An 18,865-nucleotide genomic window follows, 5' to 3' on the forward strand; every position below is an offset into this window, starting at 1 on the left:
GAAAGGAAAAGCATCTCCTGATGGCAGGAGGGTGGAGTCATCAGGGCAGTGGAAACCCTGGCTGAGCCCTGAATTGCCAGAATCCAGCCCCATGTGAGACTTTAGGTGTAGACTTTGGAGGGATGGAGACATAATTGGGCATCCCACTTCTGCCACCAACACTTCCCCTGAGGAGCACTGAGTGGAGAGGAGGAGGTCAGAGCATGGTGGGTGGAGAGACTGTCATAGGTGCCAGATTGTATCCCACAGGATGGACACAGGGGAAATTCTTGGCAGGAACCACAACCGGTGACCCCCCCATGCATCTGTGAGGCTCTGATGGAATTATTCAGAATGGGATATGCTTTGCTGGTGGAAGCTGGCCCAGCTGGAACCTTTGGGCACTCACCAAAGAATGGGCCAACAGTGTTGATATTTATACAGTTACACTTGGGATTAAGACCAATGAGGTTAGGGTGTGGAGGAAGATGTTTAAATTAGCCATGCCACCAGAGTGCGTGGGTTCTTCTGCTTCCAGCAAGGGCGTGATGGGTGATGAGTTAAAGGAAAGAGAGCTAGGAGGCCCGGTTTGTACCGGTAGCACCGAGACAGAGGTGAGGCTGACAGGTTGGGAATTGGAGCCAGAACTCCAGGGTTCTGTCCCCAGCTGGGGAAGCAAGGGGTTCCGGTGGTTACCCCATGATCCATGCTGTGTCCCCAGTGAAATTTCTACTGCCTGTTGCTGCTGTCCTGAGGCAGAGAGATGCCACACAATGGGGGATGCTTACGTTGCAATTTACAAAACAACCTTTACTCTGACCCTAATCCTAACCCCATCCAGAGGGGAGCAGCACAGCGAAACACGGAGACACCTTAGGCCCAGGCAAGGGCAGAAAAGTGGACAAGAGGCTGGACAAGGAGGTGACCCATGAGCTGACGGACGCTCCAGCAAACAAATCGCACCGACTCCAAGCAAACAGGTACGATTTCCAAAGGACGAAGCCCAGCCCGTGTAAACCTTTTGCGGCAAAGGAGAGCCAGGCATCCTGCACAAATAGCCCTGTAGTTTATCCATCTATCTATATTAGAGTGCGTCTGTCTGTGTGTCTGTCTGCGTGTCCGTTTGTGCAAGAATTCTTCCTAAACAGCAAGAGCCAGGCCCACCAAATTTGGCAGGCAGCTTCCTCTCCTCCTAACTCAAAGCAAGGTCTGGGGTTGGTGGTGCCAGGACAACCGGAAGCCCTGGGGAAAGGACTGGTTTCCAGAACTTGCAAAGGGAGGGGCTGCTGTTTGGAGGGATGCAATATGAGAGTGTCCACTGGGGGCAGCCATCTCACCAAGGGAGTGGTCAGCCAGGCTGGGGCTCTGCCATCTTGCCTGCCAGCACCCCGAGTTAGTAGCCCCCGTGCCCCAAATCTTTTCCCTCTCCCAGCCCTTGGCCACGGTACAGACAGGGAAGTTGGGGGGGGGGGGAGAGGAAAAACACCCCTGGTAGCTGGAGAGGAGCCGGGGGGGGGGAGGGGGGAGAAAAGGCCCATGGCAGATGGGATCCCCCCACCCTGAGCCCCTCCTCACCCCCTAACCCTGACTCTCGCACCCCCCTACAGACAGACAGCTTCCTGCACTGCCCTCCCTCCACACACACACACATCCCCAAGGCCCTGCCTTGAGTCCTGCACCCCACACACCATGATTCCCCTGCTCTGTGGGACCTGGACAATGCCACGTAAGTCTGCTGGTTATTAGATATTATCAATGCACTTAGAGACCCTATTTGAGATCTGGGTTCCTGTTGTGTCAGGGCACTGCACAGACATTGCCTGAGATCAGGGCCACCCATTGTACCAGCAGCTGCACAGACTCCCCCCTTCACATTAGGGGCAGCACAGACCCTGCCCTACAACTAAAATCAGGCCCCCATTGCTCCAGGTGCTGCACAGACCCCTCCTGCCAATTGAGACTAGGGGCCCTGCTGAGTCAGGTGCTGCCCAGACATACAATGAGAGATGGTCCCTGCCCCCAAAAGAGATAACCGATCTAACCACATTTTGCTAATTGTGAAACTAAAGCATGGAGCTGGGACCTACCCCGGGGTCACACAGGGACTTGGCGTCAGGGTAGGGAGTTCCCAGTCTAGTCCAAGGCATTAACTGCAAGATCATCCTATGAGTTCCCACCGCAGATACCAGTATGGAAGCCACCTGAGATGGGAGCATAAAGACTTCCCGAGAACAAGTGTTGGTGTCAGTAGTGGGATCCCCAAGTATTCATTTTGGAGGCAGAAAGATGGTTGGTGATAGCAGTGGGATTAGAGCCAAGTGTGGCCCTGGAAGCTGGCAGGAAAGGAAGTTCAGGATGGGATGGACGCTGATAAGCCTTGGAGGAAGAGGATGAGCTGATGTTCTCCACTGTTGCTGTCCACCACCAAGGAGTGGTACGTTGATCCACTTGCTGATAGTGATAGCCATTTGGGATTCACTCATATTGGGCCTTATAAATATGGGGATTCCCCTTGGTCTGGCAGATGCTTCTTGTGGAACAGTCTCTGGCTGAGGAATTAACCACTGGAAAATGCTCAAGCAACTTTATTCAGAATGTATTTTAAAACAATGAAAGCTGAAATTTCTGCCTCTTCCTGTGACTTCCACTGTGGTTGTTTTAGCACCCAAGTGTCACCTCTTGGCAGTCCTTAGCAACCTTCAGCACAGCAACATGCACAGAGTAACTAGAGGGTGAGGGCTGGTGTTACCAGGTGGTGCTGTTACACGTAGTCTGGGCAGGATATTTTCTTATTGCGCGAGCTTGTTTTGACTTCGGGGAGATGTGCCGGGTGGTTTGCTAGTTCTGGGGGGGTGAAGGAGGTGTGCAAAAATCAGGCCTGTTTGCCATGCCCTGCAGCTTCTGGTTGGAGTCCGGGATGGTGGCAGAGCTGCTCCCGGAAGCACCGGCGTATGTCATGAAAGAGGAGCAGACACGGATGGCTTATACCCACAAACACACAGGCATGCACGGACGCTCTCTGGTCGAGCTTTATTCAGAGCCATTTGGAATCTGCAGTGGGACTTGGACCATTGCTGGAATCTCCAGGGAGCTGGTTCCCAGGACTCCTGGGTTTTAGCACCAGATGTGGGAGGGGAACTGAGTCTAGTGGTCAGAGCAGGGAGATGGGAGCCGGGATTCCTGAGTTGTCTCCCAGCTCTGGGAGGGGAATGGGGTCTCATGGCTTGAATGGGGGAAGGGAGGGAGCCAGGTCTCCTGGGTTCTCACCCAATTCTAGAAAGGTAGTGGAGTCTAGTGGCTAGAGTAGGGGGGAGGGAGGGAGCCAGGACTTCCCTCGCAGAGATCTTTGAGAAGCTGTGAGGGGGTTTTAGCAGGACACAGCCCCCTCCTCCACCCCGCATCAGAATTAGCAGAGCATCTTGACTTGGCTTGTCTGCAGCCCCCGCATCCAGGGATCCCAAATTCCTTTGCAATGGCAGCTCACCATTGCTCTCCCCTGGAGAAACTGAGCCACCAACGGCCCCGGTCTATGGGTGGCGTGCCAGTCACGCAGATGGGGCATCAGCAGAGGAAGGGCCCCAGAAGGGCAGGAAGGAAAAGGGGGATGATGCTGCTCAGGGGGCCCCACACCAGCATCCGGGGGGCACCGCTGGGCAGCGCTTTGGGTGCGGGTTTGCAGCTGGTCTTGGTCAGCTTGTAGGTGAACACCCCCGACTCCAGCGTCGTGATGCTGCAGGCCGCCTGGGTGGCGCAGCCTCTGGCTGCAAATGGTATCGTGACATTGCCTGTGCCGGGAAACCAGAGCAGATCAGATGCAGCATGACCTAATCCCACCGCTGCCACCATTATCGGGCCCCAGCGAGTTCTCTAGGACCTTGTCTCCAAGCCAAGTCAGCCTACAGATAGCTACCAACCTGGTTAGTAAATTCTAAGGCCAGGAAGGGTTCACTGCATGGATCGCTGACTCCAGCCCTTTCTTGGGGACAAATTATTCCCTGGGAGCTACCAAAGATTGAAGGCAGATTGAGGGGACAGCCGGTGTGCTGTTTGTGCCCACCTCTGTTCCAGGACTGGTCGAAACAGGGTGAGCAAACAAGCTGCCCTAAGGAAATACCTAGACTTTGCCCCCATGGATTTCTTCTCCTACTGACCTACCAGGCCTCAGAGTTCTGCTGCTTCTCGGTAAAAGGGGGACAAATATTGTGACCCTGTTGGCCAGAACGGTGCACCAAAAATGTGAGCTCTTGAGAATCACTCCCATTAGGAAGAGAAATTGGCCTTGGTTACAGGTGTATCCTTGAAGTAGTCCTGGGTATCGACAAACAGGGTATCTGCCCACGGCCAGGGCCCCTCTGCTGCCAGTTCTCTGCCCAAAAGCGCTGCCTTCGCTTTGCTCCAGGCCACATTCCCATTCAGCTCGGCCTCACCATGTGTGACACGCAAAGGGACTCCAAGTCATGCTGGGAAGTCCAGAGGGCGGGGAGCCAGGACACCAGGGTTCTTTCCCTGGGTCTGGGAGGGGAGTGAGGTACACTGGTTAGGGGGGGGCAGAACTCCTGGGTTCTCTCCCTGGCTCTGGGAAGGGAGTGGGGTCTAGCGGTTAGAGCAAGGGGGACTGGGAGCCAGGACTTCTAGGTTCTCTCCCTGGGTCTGGGAGGGGAGTGGAGTCTAGTGGTTAGAGGTGCATGGGTGGGGGCGGGGAGGCAGAATATCTGGTCTCTATCCCTGGCTCTGGAGTGGGGTGCAGTGGTTAGAGCAAGGGGGGGATGGGAGCCAGGACTTCTAGGTTCTCTCCCTGGGTCTGGGAGGGGAGTGGAGTCTAGTGGTTAGAGGTGCATGGGTGAGGACGGGGAGGCAGAATATCTGGTCTCTTTCCCTGGCTCTGGAGTGGGGTGCAGTGGTTAGAGCCAGGGGGGATGGGAGCCAGTACTCCTGGGTTCTCTCCCTGTGTCTGGAAAGAGAGTGGGGTGTAGTGGTTAGAGGGGAGGGGAGGTGGGACTCTGGGTTTCTAGTCCCTATCCCTGGCTCTAGGAGGGGAGCAGGGTGCAGTGGTTAGAGCCGGATGGGCTGGGAGCCTCCTGTGAGTGACGGCCTCCGACCTTTTGGCTTGTGCTAAGGCAAAGGGGCATTTCCCAGCCCCCCCCCCCGCCCCCCGGCTGGTCCAGAAGAGCCGCCTGGCGCCGCCTGGCTCCCTGGGGTGTTCACGTACCTTGCTCCAGCGTCCCGACCACGTCAGCGCACTGGTCAGCGCCTCCCAGGCAGAGCAGGCTCCCGGCGGGCTGGCAGCTCTGGAAGCCGGGGGCGTAGCAGGCCTGGCACTCCCGCCCATTGGGGACGTTGTTGATGGCCAGCCCTGAAAGGCAGCAGGGACAGAAGGGTCGGCTCCAGACCCAGGAGCCGGAGAACGCAGGAGGGGCCAGACCCCCCCGGCCAGCAACCCAGCCCACGGCCCCGGCCCGGCAGCTGCCTCCGGGATTTGCCCCCGGCACCACCCCCTCCTGTAGCCCCTGGAAACCGCCTGACTCCCAGCCCCAGTGGCCGGCTGGTGTGGTCCCGCGCCCCCCTCGTCCCCCAGCTTCCCAGGGCTGCTCCCCCCTTGTGTCCGGGGGCGTCCGGCCGCCTCGCTCCACCGGAGTTGGCCCCTTTCCACAGACCCAACCCAGCAGCGTCCAGGGACCCCTCCCCCCCGGCGGGAGGCCCCATCTCTCCCTGCTGGCTGGTGTCTGTCCAGCGGGGGAGGCCAAGAAGGGTTCTTCCACCATAGACTTGCAGAGCCCTAGGGACCTCGAGGGGTCACCGAGTCCAGTCCCTGCCCCCACGGCGGGACCCAGCACTGTCTGGCGCAAGGGTGGGCAAAAGGGCCTTTGCGGGCCAGATCCAGCTGATCAGGCCCATGGAGGCCTGTCACTCCCCCGCCCCCCAAGCCCTGATTGGCCAGTGAGAGGGGGGAGCGTGCAAAGTCTCCTCCCACCGCTAGGGGCACGGGCACTAGAGGGAACCACCAGCTGTTCAGAACACCGGGCGGTTCTCTCCAGGGGGGCAAAGACTTCACACACGCCCCCACCCGCAGACCAATCACAGTCGCTGGGCGGGGACGCAGGGAAGTGTTCCGGCCCCGCCCCTTCCAGGATCGCCCGGGGCCACTTCGAAAATGTATTAAGTGACCCCTGGTTGAAAATTATTGCTCACCCCTGATCTAGACCGTCCCTGACGCGTCTGCCCAACCTGCTCTTTGGAGAGTCACAACCCCCCTCGGCAACTTATCCCAGAGTTTCACCACCTGCCAGGTGGAAAGTTTTTCCTAATGTCCAACCAAAACCTCCCTGGCTGCAGTTTAAGCCCCTTGCTTGTCCTGTCCTCCGAGGCCAAGGAGAATTTTTCTCCCGCCTCCGTGTGACGCCCTTTCCAATACCTGAAAACCACTCTCACGTCCCCTCTCAGTCTGCTCCTTTCCACACTGCACAAGCCCAATTCCTTCAGCCTCCCATAGCTCGTGTTCTCCAGCCCTTTCCTCCTTCTGGTCGCTCTTCTCTGCACCGTCTCCAGTTTCTCCCCCTCTTTCCTGAAATGTGGGGCCCAGAGCTGGACACAACACGCCAGCTGAGGCCTGATCCCCACATGCCATGGGGAGTGGAGTCGCAGGAAGAAAAGGCTCAGGAAGAAATGAGCCGATGCGGTGACTTGCTGAGGCCACGCCACTCCCAGGCAACTTTGGATGCTGTTTCTTTGTGACCCTTGCTAGCTCTCGCCCTGCTCCTGGGTGTCGTGTGGCCTGAACCCTCTTGCTGAGAAACTAACTTGACTTTTCACTTGAGTAGATGGTTTGCTCTTCCCCCATGTACAAGGCCCCTGAAGAATTCTGAAGGCTCCTTTCGGATTGTCAGACATCGGCAGCGACCCTACCAGCATCCATAGCTTTGAGAACCACTGATCTAAGCCAACCCGGTGCTGTGGGGAACATGATCCTTGACGGCAGGGCAGGGGCCCCGGCGCTGGGTCTCTTTGGGGACGTTTACACAGCAGCGTTATTTCGGAATAAAAGGGTGGGCCGCTATTTCGAACTAATATGGAGCTGGAGGACGTCTCACTCCGACTCCGGTGCCCCGCCTTGCCAGCGGAGCAAGGGGGGTCGGAGGGAGAGTCCCGTCCATCGACGTCCTGCTGTGCAAAAGCCAAATGAAGCTATTTCGACGTCAGCGACACAATTGGCGTCAGCCTTGCTGCAGACACGCACCCTTGGAATGAGCAAATGTATCTGATTGTCCCTCTCATTGCTGAGCCGGCCCAAGCTACGGGCTGACCAGGCTACCGCCCGGGGCGCCCCATTGTAGGGGGCACCACGTGGGGCTGCCGGACCGAGTGGGGGCGGGGCCATGCATGCACCAGACACCGGGGGGCGGGGCCACACATACACCGGGCTCCGGGGGCACTGGGCGCCCGGGGCGGAGCCACGCATGCACTGGGTGCCCGGGTTCCCAGGACGCCGGGCGTCCGGGGGAGGAGCCGTGTATGCGCCGCATTCCTGTGGGCGGTGCCGTGCTCCCGGGGCACACGAATGGCTCGGGCCGGCCCTCTCTGATTGGCCCAGGGCTGGGAAATGGGGGACAGGGGGAGGGGTCAGGCTGACCTCTTCAACCAGCACTCACAGTGCAGTGGGTACCAGGTGGTGAGCCCCAGGAAAGAGCATTTTAAGATGCTGGCTCTGGACTACCGTGACCCCTTACCGGTCTGCTTTGCACCCCAGAACACGCCCCCCGAGAGCAATTGGGTCTCCTCTTAGAGTGGGTTATCCCAGGCTAAGCAAACCAGGCTCCCTCAGGCGCCACCCGCAAGATCGGCTCCGCATTTGAATGTGTCTCCCTAGAAGGGGCGGGGACGGCTGGCAAGTGACAGTCTCCCCAGGCCGAAGACGTTAATACTCCCCTCCCCCCGGGAAACGTCTCCTCCATGCTTGCTTCCCACGAAAAGTGACCCCCCCCCCCCCCCCACTAGCCGCCTGCTTGCCCCTGGAACGTCAGCCGTCCCCTGGGGTTTTCCCACGGCCGGGACTAGCAACCCCCGGGACCCCGCTGCAGCCCCGCGCCCGCGAAGGAGGCCGGTGCTACGCACGGGGGGGTGTGGACTCGCTGTTGCAGTCATCGCTCTTGCAGATTTCCGACTGGATCTCCACGGTCACCTTGAGCCCGAAGTAGAACGCCAGGAAGCCGGTGAGGCTGCGGCGGGAGTCGGCGCAGGCCTGGAACGTGCCCGAAGTGTCCGCGCCTGGCGGGAAGGCAGCACAGGGAGGAGGGGGCTTGGCATGCTGGTTAAAAAGTGACGGAGCCGCCCCCTGGCGTGGGGCCCGACTAAGTATTGACAGGTTCAGCTCCTCAGCCAGGTGAGCGCGCTAACCACTGGGCAATGCAGCCAATGTCTCCCCAGCCCAAGGACCATTCAGAACGGCTTCGGGAGCAGAGACTGGACATGCCGGGAGAAAGCAGGGGGGGTCTCCCTTGTTTCTTTCCAAAGACAAGACATGCCTGGTCTGATTTGGGCGCCCACCTCAGGGGAGGGGCTATGGCTGAGTATCCCTGGCAAAGAGAGGGGCTTGCAGGAGGTGCGCCCCCATAAGCTCAATTCCAGGGTCCCCAAATAGCACTGTCCCAAAACCACAGAGGGGTTGGCATCATGCCAGGTGAGGCTGGTAATGGCCCCTCACACTTTTTCCATCCATGTGCAGTTTTTTCCACTCATGTGCGGAATAATTTTTCAGTGTGCACCAAGCCACGTGCAAATGTGAACCACCAACAGAAACCAAACCCAGGGGCAGGTGCTCTGCTAATCAGCAGGGTGGCATTTGAATCTCTGCTGAGTGGGTGCCCAAGCGCTCAGCTTGCAGGGGACACCGGAGGCTGGCGTCCCAGGGACATCACGCACAGTAGGACGGGTGTTCACCTTTCACTTCCATGTCCCCGGGCCTCATGCCCCCTGCAATCTCCCGGTGGGTGCTCCGGGCAGCTGCTAGTTGGAAGGGGCGCAAACGGGCCGCTGTCCCGCCTTAGGCTGCATTCAGACACCCACCGGCAAACGCACCCAGCAGCAGGTTTTCCGCCCCCCGGAGGTGCCCGCGGGACTCACCCAGCGTGTTGCGTTCGTGAACGACGATGCATGCGTCCTGGGGCGAGGAGCAGGTCTGGGGGGTGTGATGACACCGCTGCCCGGATTTGCAGTAGAAACAGCTCAGAGGCACGCCTGACAAGGGAAAAGACAGCTCAGCTTTGTAGCCATGGCCAACGTCCGGCTTCCCGATTTTAGGCTGGCTCTTAAACGTCCCGGGCCCCATCCACGCTACTGCCATTAGGGGCCATGGCAAAGTTCTGCACTATTTTTATGACGCCGACGTGTGCCTCAGTTTCCCCCATGCTTGGCCCTGCTATCCAGTAGCACAGAAGAAAGGGTTGAGGATGCAATAGCCCCCCTCCCCTGCAGCCACCCTCATGCAAGGGGGTGACATCAATCCGGGGGGAGGAGGGATCCAAGCGTGAAGGGGCCTATCACCTGATGATAACCCACAAAGGTGACACCGCTGTCTCCTGATGGCCACAGCTAATTCCCGGCAGGGCCTTTCATGGGGGAAAACGACCCTGGCCAAGGGTGGAAGATGCTGGGCTCTCCCAGCGATTGCCAAGTTCAGGGCTCAGCTGACCCCACCAGCCCAGAAGCTACGGTGAGGGGCAGGCAGGAAAGGAGGACCACCGAGCTGTTCTTACCACCCAGGGCTGCATCAAGGCGGCTTCCACCAGCCTCTGCAGTCATATGGTTTGGGCCCCTTTCCCTGGAAGTGCTCCGTGCCCGGCGGCCAGTGCACACACTCGGCCCCCTCTCGCCCCAGGAGTCCTCCGACCCTGCTCTGGGGCGGTCTCTAGGGCCTGGAGCCGAGCGACCCTGCTTCTGTGTGTCCCCCTTGCCCTCAGTCCACTCACCTCACCCCCCGGCTCCGCCCACTGCCCGCAGCCACAGAGGTGATTGGCGGTCGTTCCGAGCCAGCTGGGCCCTCACCTGCTGCTGATTGGCCGGGCTAGTTTCCCCCACATAGGGCAGCTGGGGGAGGGATTGTTTTTGGTTTTCCCCACCCGGAAACCAGTGCACTCTGCCTCCCCCCCCCCCATACACCCCGCCCCATGGCTGAGAAGGTGAAGGGCTGGAAACTGAACTGGTTTGAGGGGCCAAAGCCCATCCTATCTGGAACTAGAAACGGCATCTGGTGGGAAGTGAAATTCAGCCCCATTCTCCCTGCGTCACACGTTTCATGGCGTGCCTGGTTCCCAGACCCCTGCTCTCACCATTAGACCCCACTCCAGTCTGAGAACTGGGAAGAGATCCCAGGAGCCCTGGTTCCCAGACCCCTGCTCTAACCACTAGACCCCACTCCATTCTGAGAAATGGGAAGAGATCCCAGAAGCGCTGGTTCCCAGTCCCTCCCACTCTAACCACTAGGCCACACTCCCTTTCTAGAAGGCGCACCAGGCCTCTGAACGACAGCTCCCACGAGGCACCAGGGCAGGACAGGAAATGCTCATGTTTCAAAATTTCCTGAGCAGCCTGAATTTTTTGTTGGGGGGGACCCTGCCCCCGCCCACCTCCCAGCCAGCGTTACCCCCGAACAGCCTGGGCTGAGGGGGTGCCTCAGCCGCAGAACTCAGTGCTCCCCACACGAGAGCCCCCAGACTCAGTCCCCCTCCCCCGGCTGCCGGCCCCGCCCGCTGCGGCTCACCTGTGTCGTTCTGCACGGCCGCCGTGGCGTGGAGCGCGCCGAGCAGGCAGAGGGTGACGAGCCCGGTCGTCATGGCAGCCGAGCGCCAGGCCAGGATCGGTGCTGAGCAGGGCCTGGAGGACACAAGCGCTGGCCGGTCAGGGCCTCGTGGGGGGGAGCCGGGCCGCCCGGGTGCGAGCCGCGTCTCGGCCGCAGGCCTGGCGCGGGAACCAGCGCACCCTGGGGCCGGACCCCGACCGAGACATTGTGGGTGGGACGGGAAGAAAATGAAATGGGTAAAGACCCTGGAAAACAGCTCGTCACGGCCCCCCTGGACCCGATGAAGGGCCCGTCCGTCCAGCCTGGGGTCCAGCCTCTGTGAGCGGCCAAGGCCAGGGCATTGTCACAGAACCCCGGGACAGACAGAGCCCTCGGGCGCCATCGAGTCAGCCCCCTGCCCAAGGCAGGACCCGCCCCGACTCAATCAGCCAGCCAGGCTTGGTCCAGCTGGTACTTAAACACCCCTAGGGATGGAGATTCCACCCCCTCCCTAGGGAACCCAGCCCAGGGCTTCCCCACCTGCCTAGGGAAATCGTTTGTCCTAATCTCCAACCTAGACCTCCCCCCCTGCAACTTGAGCCCCATTGATCCTTGTTCTGCCCCCCCTGAGAACAGCCTCTCTCCAGCCTCTTTGGATCCCCCCTTCAGGGAGTTGCAGGCTGCTCTCAAATCCCCCCTCGCTCTTCTCTTCTGCTGACTGAACAAGCCCCAATCCCTCAGCCTCTCCTCATGTGCTCCAGCCCCTAAATCATTTTGGTTGCCTCCACGGGGCCCTCTCCATCGCTCCACATCCTTCCTGTAATGGGGGCCCAGAACTGGGTGCAATACTCCAGATGTGGCCTCCCCGGTGCCGAATAAAGGGGAACGGCCCCTTCTCTAGATCTGCTGGCAACGCTCCCAGTGCTGTGAGCTACCCGGGCGCCCGCTGACTCATCTCCAGCTCCTTGTCTACTGCGATCCCGGGTCCTTGCCTGCCGAACTGCCGCAGGTGTCGGCGGGAAGGATCAGAACAGGTGAAATCATCCCAAGAGCATCCGAGCGGGTCAGCCCAAAGGTCCATCCCGCCGGGTGGCCAACGCCGGTGCCCCAAACAGAGGGGACAGAGCAGGGAACGAGCAACCCCCTGCCAGACAGGGGCTCAGGACACCGTCCCTACCCATCCCCTGTCGGCCACTCCCTACGGATACCCAGAGCCTGGCTGATGGACGGATCCTCCGGGACCGGACCCCTTGGCCCTGAACCCGGTCGTACGGCCCCTGGCAGGGCGCCGTTTGGAGAGAATTGGGGGCTTCTCTCTCCCCACAGCAGGGTGCAAACAGGAGCATGAGCAGCTGCTCGGTGCTGTGGCTGGGGAGCCCGCGGCCTGGAGCTGGGCTCTGAGTGGGGAGGGGCTGTTGGCTGACAGGGCCTGCGCTCGGGTCCGGGCAAGGAAAATGGAGCTTCCCCGACCCTGGGGGCTGCTGCTGCCCTTGGCCAGCAGGGGGCGCTGTCGGCAGGGCTCTGTCTGCCCCCTCCCTGTGCCGAGCGGGTACCACACGGTTCCCGCAGGCCCCTCTGGCTGGGTAGCTGATGGCCTGTGTGCCCCTTGGCTTCCCCTGTCAACGCCTGCAGCCAGCAGGCCCAGCCCCACGGGCCCTCACAGCCCCGGCGATGGGGAAATAGCTCCTGTCACCCGGCTGGTGGGAGGGGGAGCCGGGTCTGGCCAGCCTGGGCCGGAGAAGGGCCCTGTTCAGTGTTTGTCTCCCGACGCCTCTCCCCCAAAGCCGGGCGGTTTTAGTCTCCGAGCCCCAGCCGGTGCTGCCCTGAGGCGGTTCAGTTGCCCCTGGTGGAATCAGAGGACGTTTCTGTCCGTCCCCCGGCGTCTCACGTGGCAAATACAGATTTTTTTTTATTCATCGGTGGGAATTTTCACAGGTCCTGGAGGGCTCTACTGATACCAGGTTGTACCCGCCTGGGGACAGGTCTCTCTGCCGCCTTCCCTCCGAGCGGAGCGCGGCCTAGAAATGACCTTGCTTGGAGGGCACGTTGTCCTGATAACACGTAAGCCGTCTCCCGTGGTGCTTCAGAGGGGCAGCCCGGTTAGTCTGTTTTAGCATCAACACGGAAGAGTCCTGTGACACCTTGATGACGCCTAACAAATATTTACAGCTGAGAATCGTCTGGCAGGCTGACGGCAGCTGCATACTCCGGATTCCTGCGTCCCATTATGGAACGGAGCCATTCCCGGAGGCTAACACGGCTTCCAGGTCCTTCCTTTGTAAATGCAAGTGCCACTTTTACATTCGCTTTTACGCTTTGAATCTTGGCACCGTTAATACCTTGAAATGGAGCGTGTTTGTGTTGGAGAAATAGCAAATGCATTGTGTGACTGGATAAATAAACAGTGATTAAGACTTTCTTGCTAGTTACTGGGGGTATGTCTAGACTACACGCCTCTGTCGCCAGAGGCAAGTAGATTAGGCTACCCGGCATAGGGAAATGAAGCTGCGATTTAAATAATCGTGACTTCATTTAAATGTAAATGGCTGCCGCACTCTGCTGACCAGGTGTTTGTCGACAGGTCGGGGCAGTCTAGACGCGCAGGTGTGCCTTTGTCAACCGGCGCAGGTATGCCTCCTGAAACCAGGTTTTATCTCCTGGAAATACACCTAGGCTCTGTCTAGACTGAAGGCTTCTTTCGGAAGAAGCTTTTCCAGAAGAGATCTTCCAGAAAAACTTCTTCCAACAGAGAGCATCCACACTGCAATCTGCTTTTTCGACAGATAGCATCCACACGGAACGGACGCTCTCTCGCATGTAAGTAGTGGTAACTGTGGACGGAGTGGTCAGCAGAACACTTCTGCTTTTTCCTCTTTCCTCTTCTTCCAAAAGAACTCCCTCTTCCCTGTCCGCACGTGACTTTCACACCAAGGCTTCGTCCTCGAAGAATGAGGTTTACCAATGTCAGAAAACCCTCCTCTGTTCTTTCAATTTTCTTTCGGAAGAACATGATTGCAGTGTGGACATAAGTGAAGTTTTTCCAAAAAAACTCTGTTGTGTAGACATACCCCAAAGCTATGTCTACACTATGAGTTTTCTCGGCAAAAAATATGCTAATGAGGGACTCATTTGCATGAGGTGCGATCTCATTTGCATATTTTCTGCCGATCCGTTTTCGCGTTTGGAGTTTTTGCTCAAAAACAAGCAGTGTGGACATTTTCTTTGTTTGCAAAAACCCCTTTTTCCACAAGATCGGTATGCCTACTTTTTTGGTATCTTGGGAACCATTTGGGAGGGGACAAGAAACAAGACAGAAAATACCCCAGCCTATAAATCCATGGTACGCCTATGCACTGCACACAGATCTGTTCGCCCCATCCCAAAAAGATATATTGGAATTGGAAAAGCTAAAGGGAAGGGCAGCGGACATGTTTAGAGGTAGGAAACAGCTTCTGTATAAAGAGAGATTACTAAGACTGGAACTGCTCCACTTGGAAAAGACACGACTACAAGGAGGAGATATGACAAAGGTCTATAAAATGTTGCCAAGTATGGAGACAGTGACTAAGGAAGTGCTGTGTACTCCTTCTCATAACTGAAGAACCAGGGTTATGCAATGAAACTAATAGACAGCAGGTTTAAACCAAATAAAAGGCAGTATTTCATCATGCCGCTCACAGTCAACCTGTGGAACTCCCTGCCAGAAGCTGTTATGAAGGCCAAAACTCTAACAGGGTTCAAAAAAGAACTAGATCAGTTCCTGGAAGAGAGCTACAATGGCTATTAGCCAGGATGGGCAGGGATGGGCTACAGGCGAGGGATCGCTTGGTGATTCCTTGTTCTGTTCACTCCCTCTGGGACCCCTGGTATTGGCTACTGTCAGAAGACAGGATTCTGGGCTAAATGGATCTTTGGCGTGACCCAGTCTGGCTGGTCTTATGACCCCTCAAGGTTTGGGATTGGGAATATCTTGTATTATCTCCCAAGTGTTCTATATTTACATACACCTGTAACATATGGCTGTTCCCAGGGGTAATATATAGAAAAATAATTTTCTTCCCTTATATAGGAATTAGATACAGTGCTCCTTTCGGCTAACTGTATTTATTATTTTCTAAAACTCCAGAGCTGTCCGGTACCTGAGTGGCTCCTGGAATGATGGTTAAAGTAGCCCCCTCGTATGAAATGGCCCCCTGTCCTCTGGCAGGGAGTTCCACAGGTTAACTGTGCATTGGGCCCAACCGTAGCTCCCTGTTTGCATTAGACATCACTGCTCAGGAATTTCCCAGGGTGATGCCTGATTGCTGTGTTGTGGGAAGGAGGGAATAGCACTTCTTTGGGCCTTTTCACTGCACCCAGAGTGATTTTATCGCCCCCTGCCCTGTCCCCTCTGGGTCGCCTCTTTTCCTGGCTGAACCACCCCCGTCTACAGCCTCTCCTCACACGGAAACTCCTCCACCCCCTCATCCCTTTTGTTGCCCTTCCCAGTCTAATATATCGGTGGGCGACCACCCCTGCACCCAGTATTTCAGGTGTGGGCCTCCCAGGGACCTAGCAGGCCTTGGAGTGGGGTCCTGATATGTCCTGTGGCATTATCTGTCCCCAGGGCTCTCACGCTGTGGTCCCTTTCAGGCGGTCTACAGACAGTTCCCTCCGAGGCCACCTGTGGAACTCCTTGCCGGAGGATGGTGTGAAGGCCAAAACTCTACCAGGATTCAGAAAAGAACTAGATAGGGCTGCCTGTCTAATTAGCTCCACTCGTTAGCTGCCCGGCTCCTGGAGAAGATTCACAGGTAAGATGAGGTGGTGGCCATGGGGGAGGAATAGGGGGTAGGTGGGAGAGGGCAGTGAGATGAGGTGGAGAATCCCCTTTTTCCCATTCCCCCTCAGTAGCTACTGCCGGGGGGAGTGATAGCTCCCCTAAACTACTGCTCAAAAGGAACAGAAGCCCCTTGTCGGACAGGTGAGTCCCTCACCTTTGGGCATGAAGGATAAAGACCTTGTCTGCAAGCGCTTGGCAGCCAGCAGCCTCCAAGCCCCACCTGGAGGGGAGTCCCCGGGGAGGGGGTGAGAACTGACAGACGGGTGAGTCGTGCGCTTTCCTGTGTAGCCCGCAGAGGTTCGTGGATTCAGGGTCCAGGTCACGGCGCTTCCACCCAACACGTGTTCCCGTCGCTCGCCAGCGGCACCAAGCCCTTGGCAATAGCGGGACGGGGTCTGCCCAGACCCCCAGCCGCTTCTCAAGGGGAACCACGGACAAAGAGCCACCGATCGATCCCTTTGCTCATGATCATCGGATCCTCGGACACTAGAACAGGAAGGGACCTCAAGAGGCAGCAAGTCCAGTCCCCTGCCCCCACGGCAGGACTAAGCACCATCTAGAGCATCCCTAACAGGTGTGTGGCCAACCTGCTCTGGAATATCCCCCGTGATGGAGATTCCACAACCCCCCGGCAATTTATCCCAGTGTTTGACCACCCGGACAGGCAGGAAGTTTTTCCTAATGTCCGACCTAAACCTCCCTTGCTGCAGTTTAAGCCCCTTGCTACTTGTCCTGTCCTCAGAGGCCAAGGGGAGCAATTTTTCTCCCTCCTCCTCGTAACAACTTTTTAGATACTCGAAAGCTGCTCTCTCGTCCCCTTCTCTTTTCCGAACTAAACAAGCCCAATTCCTTCCATCTGCCCTCCTACCTCATGATGCTCCCCCCCCCTCGCCCCATTCTGGGCACTTTGTGGCAGCTGCTGCTGTTTTCAGAGAACTCCGTGAGCACCCCCAGGACCCCCTCTGGAGCGCTGAGAGCCCCACTGACACCCGCCCACCGGGGTTGTGTTTTCCACTCGGCATCACTGCGCATTTCTCAATCCGTCTTGCGTCATCCGCTCTCCTGCTGCCCGTGGGGCGAGGCCCCTTTGTCACTCTTTGCAGGCAGCTTTGGCCTTCGCTCTGGAGTGATTTTGTCTCATCTGCAAACCAGGTCTCCTCCCAGGTCACCTCCCTGTGGGCTGTGGCTCTGACCATGCACAGATCCCCGGTGGACCCAGCACCGCAAGGCCTCTGATCGCTGCGCTGTGATTAAGATCAGCAGCAGCTGTCGTATGTCACACTCATGAGCGAGGCACCAGGGTTTCCTGCTCTGAACCCCACCCCATGTTCTATCCACAGCTCGGCCGCAGACGCCCAGCTGAGTCAGCGCATGGCTCCGTGCCTCAGTTTCCCTCATCTGTTAAATAGGGAAACGGATCCTTCCCTGGTCTGTGGAGAGTGCAAGAGCTCCGAAGGCAGGGACTGTCTGTCCTGGCCTGATCTCAGTAAGAGATCCCCATCAGAGAGCCCCAGCTCCTGCCGAGAGATCGTTCGGGAAGACGGCACTTTTTCGGTGTGCACATAGAATCAGAGACTCATAGATCTGGAAGAGACCTCAGGAGTCATCCCGTCCAGCCCCCTGCCCAAAGCAGGACCAGCCCCGACTCAATCAGCCCAGCCAGGGCTTTGCCCAGCTGGGACTGAAACACCCCTAGGGATGGAGATTCCACCCCCACCCTAGGGAACCCAGCCCAGCGCTTCCCCACCCGCCTAGGGAAATATATTTTTTTTAATATCCAACCTAGACCTCCCCCACTGCCACTTGTTCTGCCACTTGCCACTACTGAGAACAGCCTCTCTCCAGCCTCCTTGGAACCCCCCTGCAGGGAGTTGCAGGCTGCTCTCAAATCCCCCCTCACTCACCTCTCCTGCAAACTAAACAAACCCAACCCCCTCAGCCTCTCCTCGTAGGTCACGTGCTCCAGCCCCCGAATCATTTTGGCCACCCTCCGCTGGACCCTCTCCAATGCATCCACGTCCTTTCTGTAATGGGGGCCCCAGAATGGACACATGTGGCCTCACCAGTGCTGCATAAAAGGGAAAAGTCACTTCTCTGGATCTGCTGGCAATGCTCCTCCTAATGCCCCTAATATGCCATTCGCCTTCTTGGCTACAAGGTCCACCTGTTGACTCATCTCCAGCTTCTCATCCGCTGTATCCCCAGGGCCTTTTCTGCCGAACTGCTACTCAGCCAGTCGGCCCCCAGCCTGTAACAATACTTGGGATTCTTCCGTCCCCAGGGCAGGACTCTGCACTTTTCCTTGTTGAACCTCATCAGATTTCTGTTGTCCCGATCCTCTAATCCGTCCAGGTCACTCTAGACCCTGTCCCTGCCCTCCAGCGTATCTACCTCTCCCGCTAGCTTAGTGCCATCTGCATGCAGCGCCTGGCACTCCTGGAGGCAGATCACACATCGGAGCCGCCGGCTGCTCCCTCAAGTGAAAAACAATAACCCTACCTTTGGTTCTTGCAGGCTCCAGGCGCTCTCTGAAGTTGCAGTCAAAACCTCGGCCACAGCCCACCCCCTTCCTTCCCTTATATGAGACCGAAAGGCCGGCTCAGATGCCGAACGGAAGCAGCGAGAGAGAGAGAACGCGTCACCGCGAAACCTCAGGATCTTGGTAACCACACGGCGTCCGCGGTGTTACCAAGGAATCAAAACAATGATAGATTTGGGTGGGGAGCTGCTGCTAGTCTGGGAAGCCCCATGTCTGGGGTGGGGGGTGACTCCGAAGCAGGGCGATGGCCCTGGAACAAGGCAGGGGGGAGGAGCTCGATTGTCGATTGTGTTTTGACACAGTCCCATGGGCAGATGCGGGAAATCACTGCGGCCCCAAAGAGCAGCCGACCACGGTCGAGCTGGAAGGACATCTAGCAGGGTGCCAGGGTCAGAGTTAAGGACGCCGATACCGGAGTGGGGAGGGCGGCTCGAAAATCTGCGGCAGACACCGAGCCAGGAGGGGTTGCCAACACTTTGGCAGGAAGGGGACGTTCCAAATATCCTGCACGAAGGGGAGAATTGGGACGAAACCAACAAGAGGAAATTCAGCCACGTCACGAGCAAAATGCGTTCCTTGGGAAGAGAGACTCCAGTGCAGCCCCAAACTGGGGGATTGCCGTGTGGCTGCAAAGGAGTTGGGGGGGGGGGCGAAGAGAAGAGCAAATTGAACCAGATCCAGTGCCCGTTTCGTGCATTCACAGGCGTGTTGTCAGTCGGCCCAGCTGGAGACGTGGATCCAACCACAGCACCGC

At 57.9% G+C, this 18,865-nt stretch overlaps 1 protein-coding gene across 1 annotated transcript; it reads right to left on the reverse strand.

Annotated features, from left to right (window-relative positions):
* Positions 1–1,653: 1,653 nt before the first annotated feature.
* On the reverse strand, positions 1,654–18,106 carry LOC149521886 (phospholipase A2 inhibitor and Ly6/PLAUR domain-containing protein-like). The gene is made up of 6 exons (XM_089772440.1): positions 18,072–18,106; positions 10,733–10,845; positions 9,097–9,210; positions 8,089–8,241; positions 5,189–5,332; positions 1,654–3,764 (listed from the first exon to the last, which is right to left on the reverse strand). Exons 2-6 carry the CDS (start codon positions 10,803–10,805, stop codon positions 3,541–3,543), a joined length of 708 nt encoding a protein of 235 aa, XP_089628566.1. The 5' UTR covers positions 10,806–10,845; positions 18,072–18,106; the 3' UTR covers positions 1,654–3,540.
* Positions 18,107–18,865: the final 759 nt, after the last annotated feature.

The sequence above is a fragment of the Pelodiscus sinensis genome, chromosome 22, assembly GCF_052426305.1.
Source record: "Pelodiscus sinensis isolate ZL-2025 chromosome 22, ASM5242630v1, whole genome shotgun sequence".
Classification (NCBI taxonomy): Eukaryota; Metazoa; Chordata; order Testudines; family Trionychidae; genus Pelodiscus; species Pelodiscus sinensis.

Excerpts from the sequence above, each read along its gene's own strand:
- LOC149521886 (XM_089772440.1), bottom strand. The coding sequence starts at position 10,805 with ATGACGACCGGGCTCGTCACCCTCTGCCTGCTCGGCGCGCTCCACGCC. Across the intron at positions 9,211-10,732 it reads GGCCGTGCAGAACGACACAG|GCGTGCCTCTGAGCTGTTTC; the intron begins GTGAGCCGCAGC and ends TTCCCTTGTCAG. Across the intron at positions 5,333-8,088 it reads CAGCGAGTCCACACCCCCCC|GGCTGGCCATCAACAACGTC; the intron begins GTGCGTAGCACC and ends GCTGCCTTTCAG.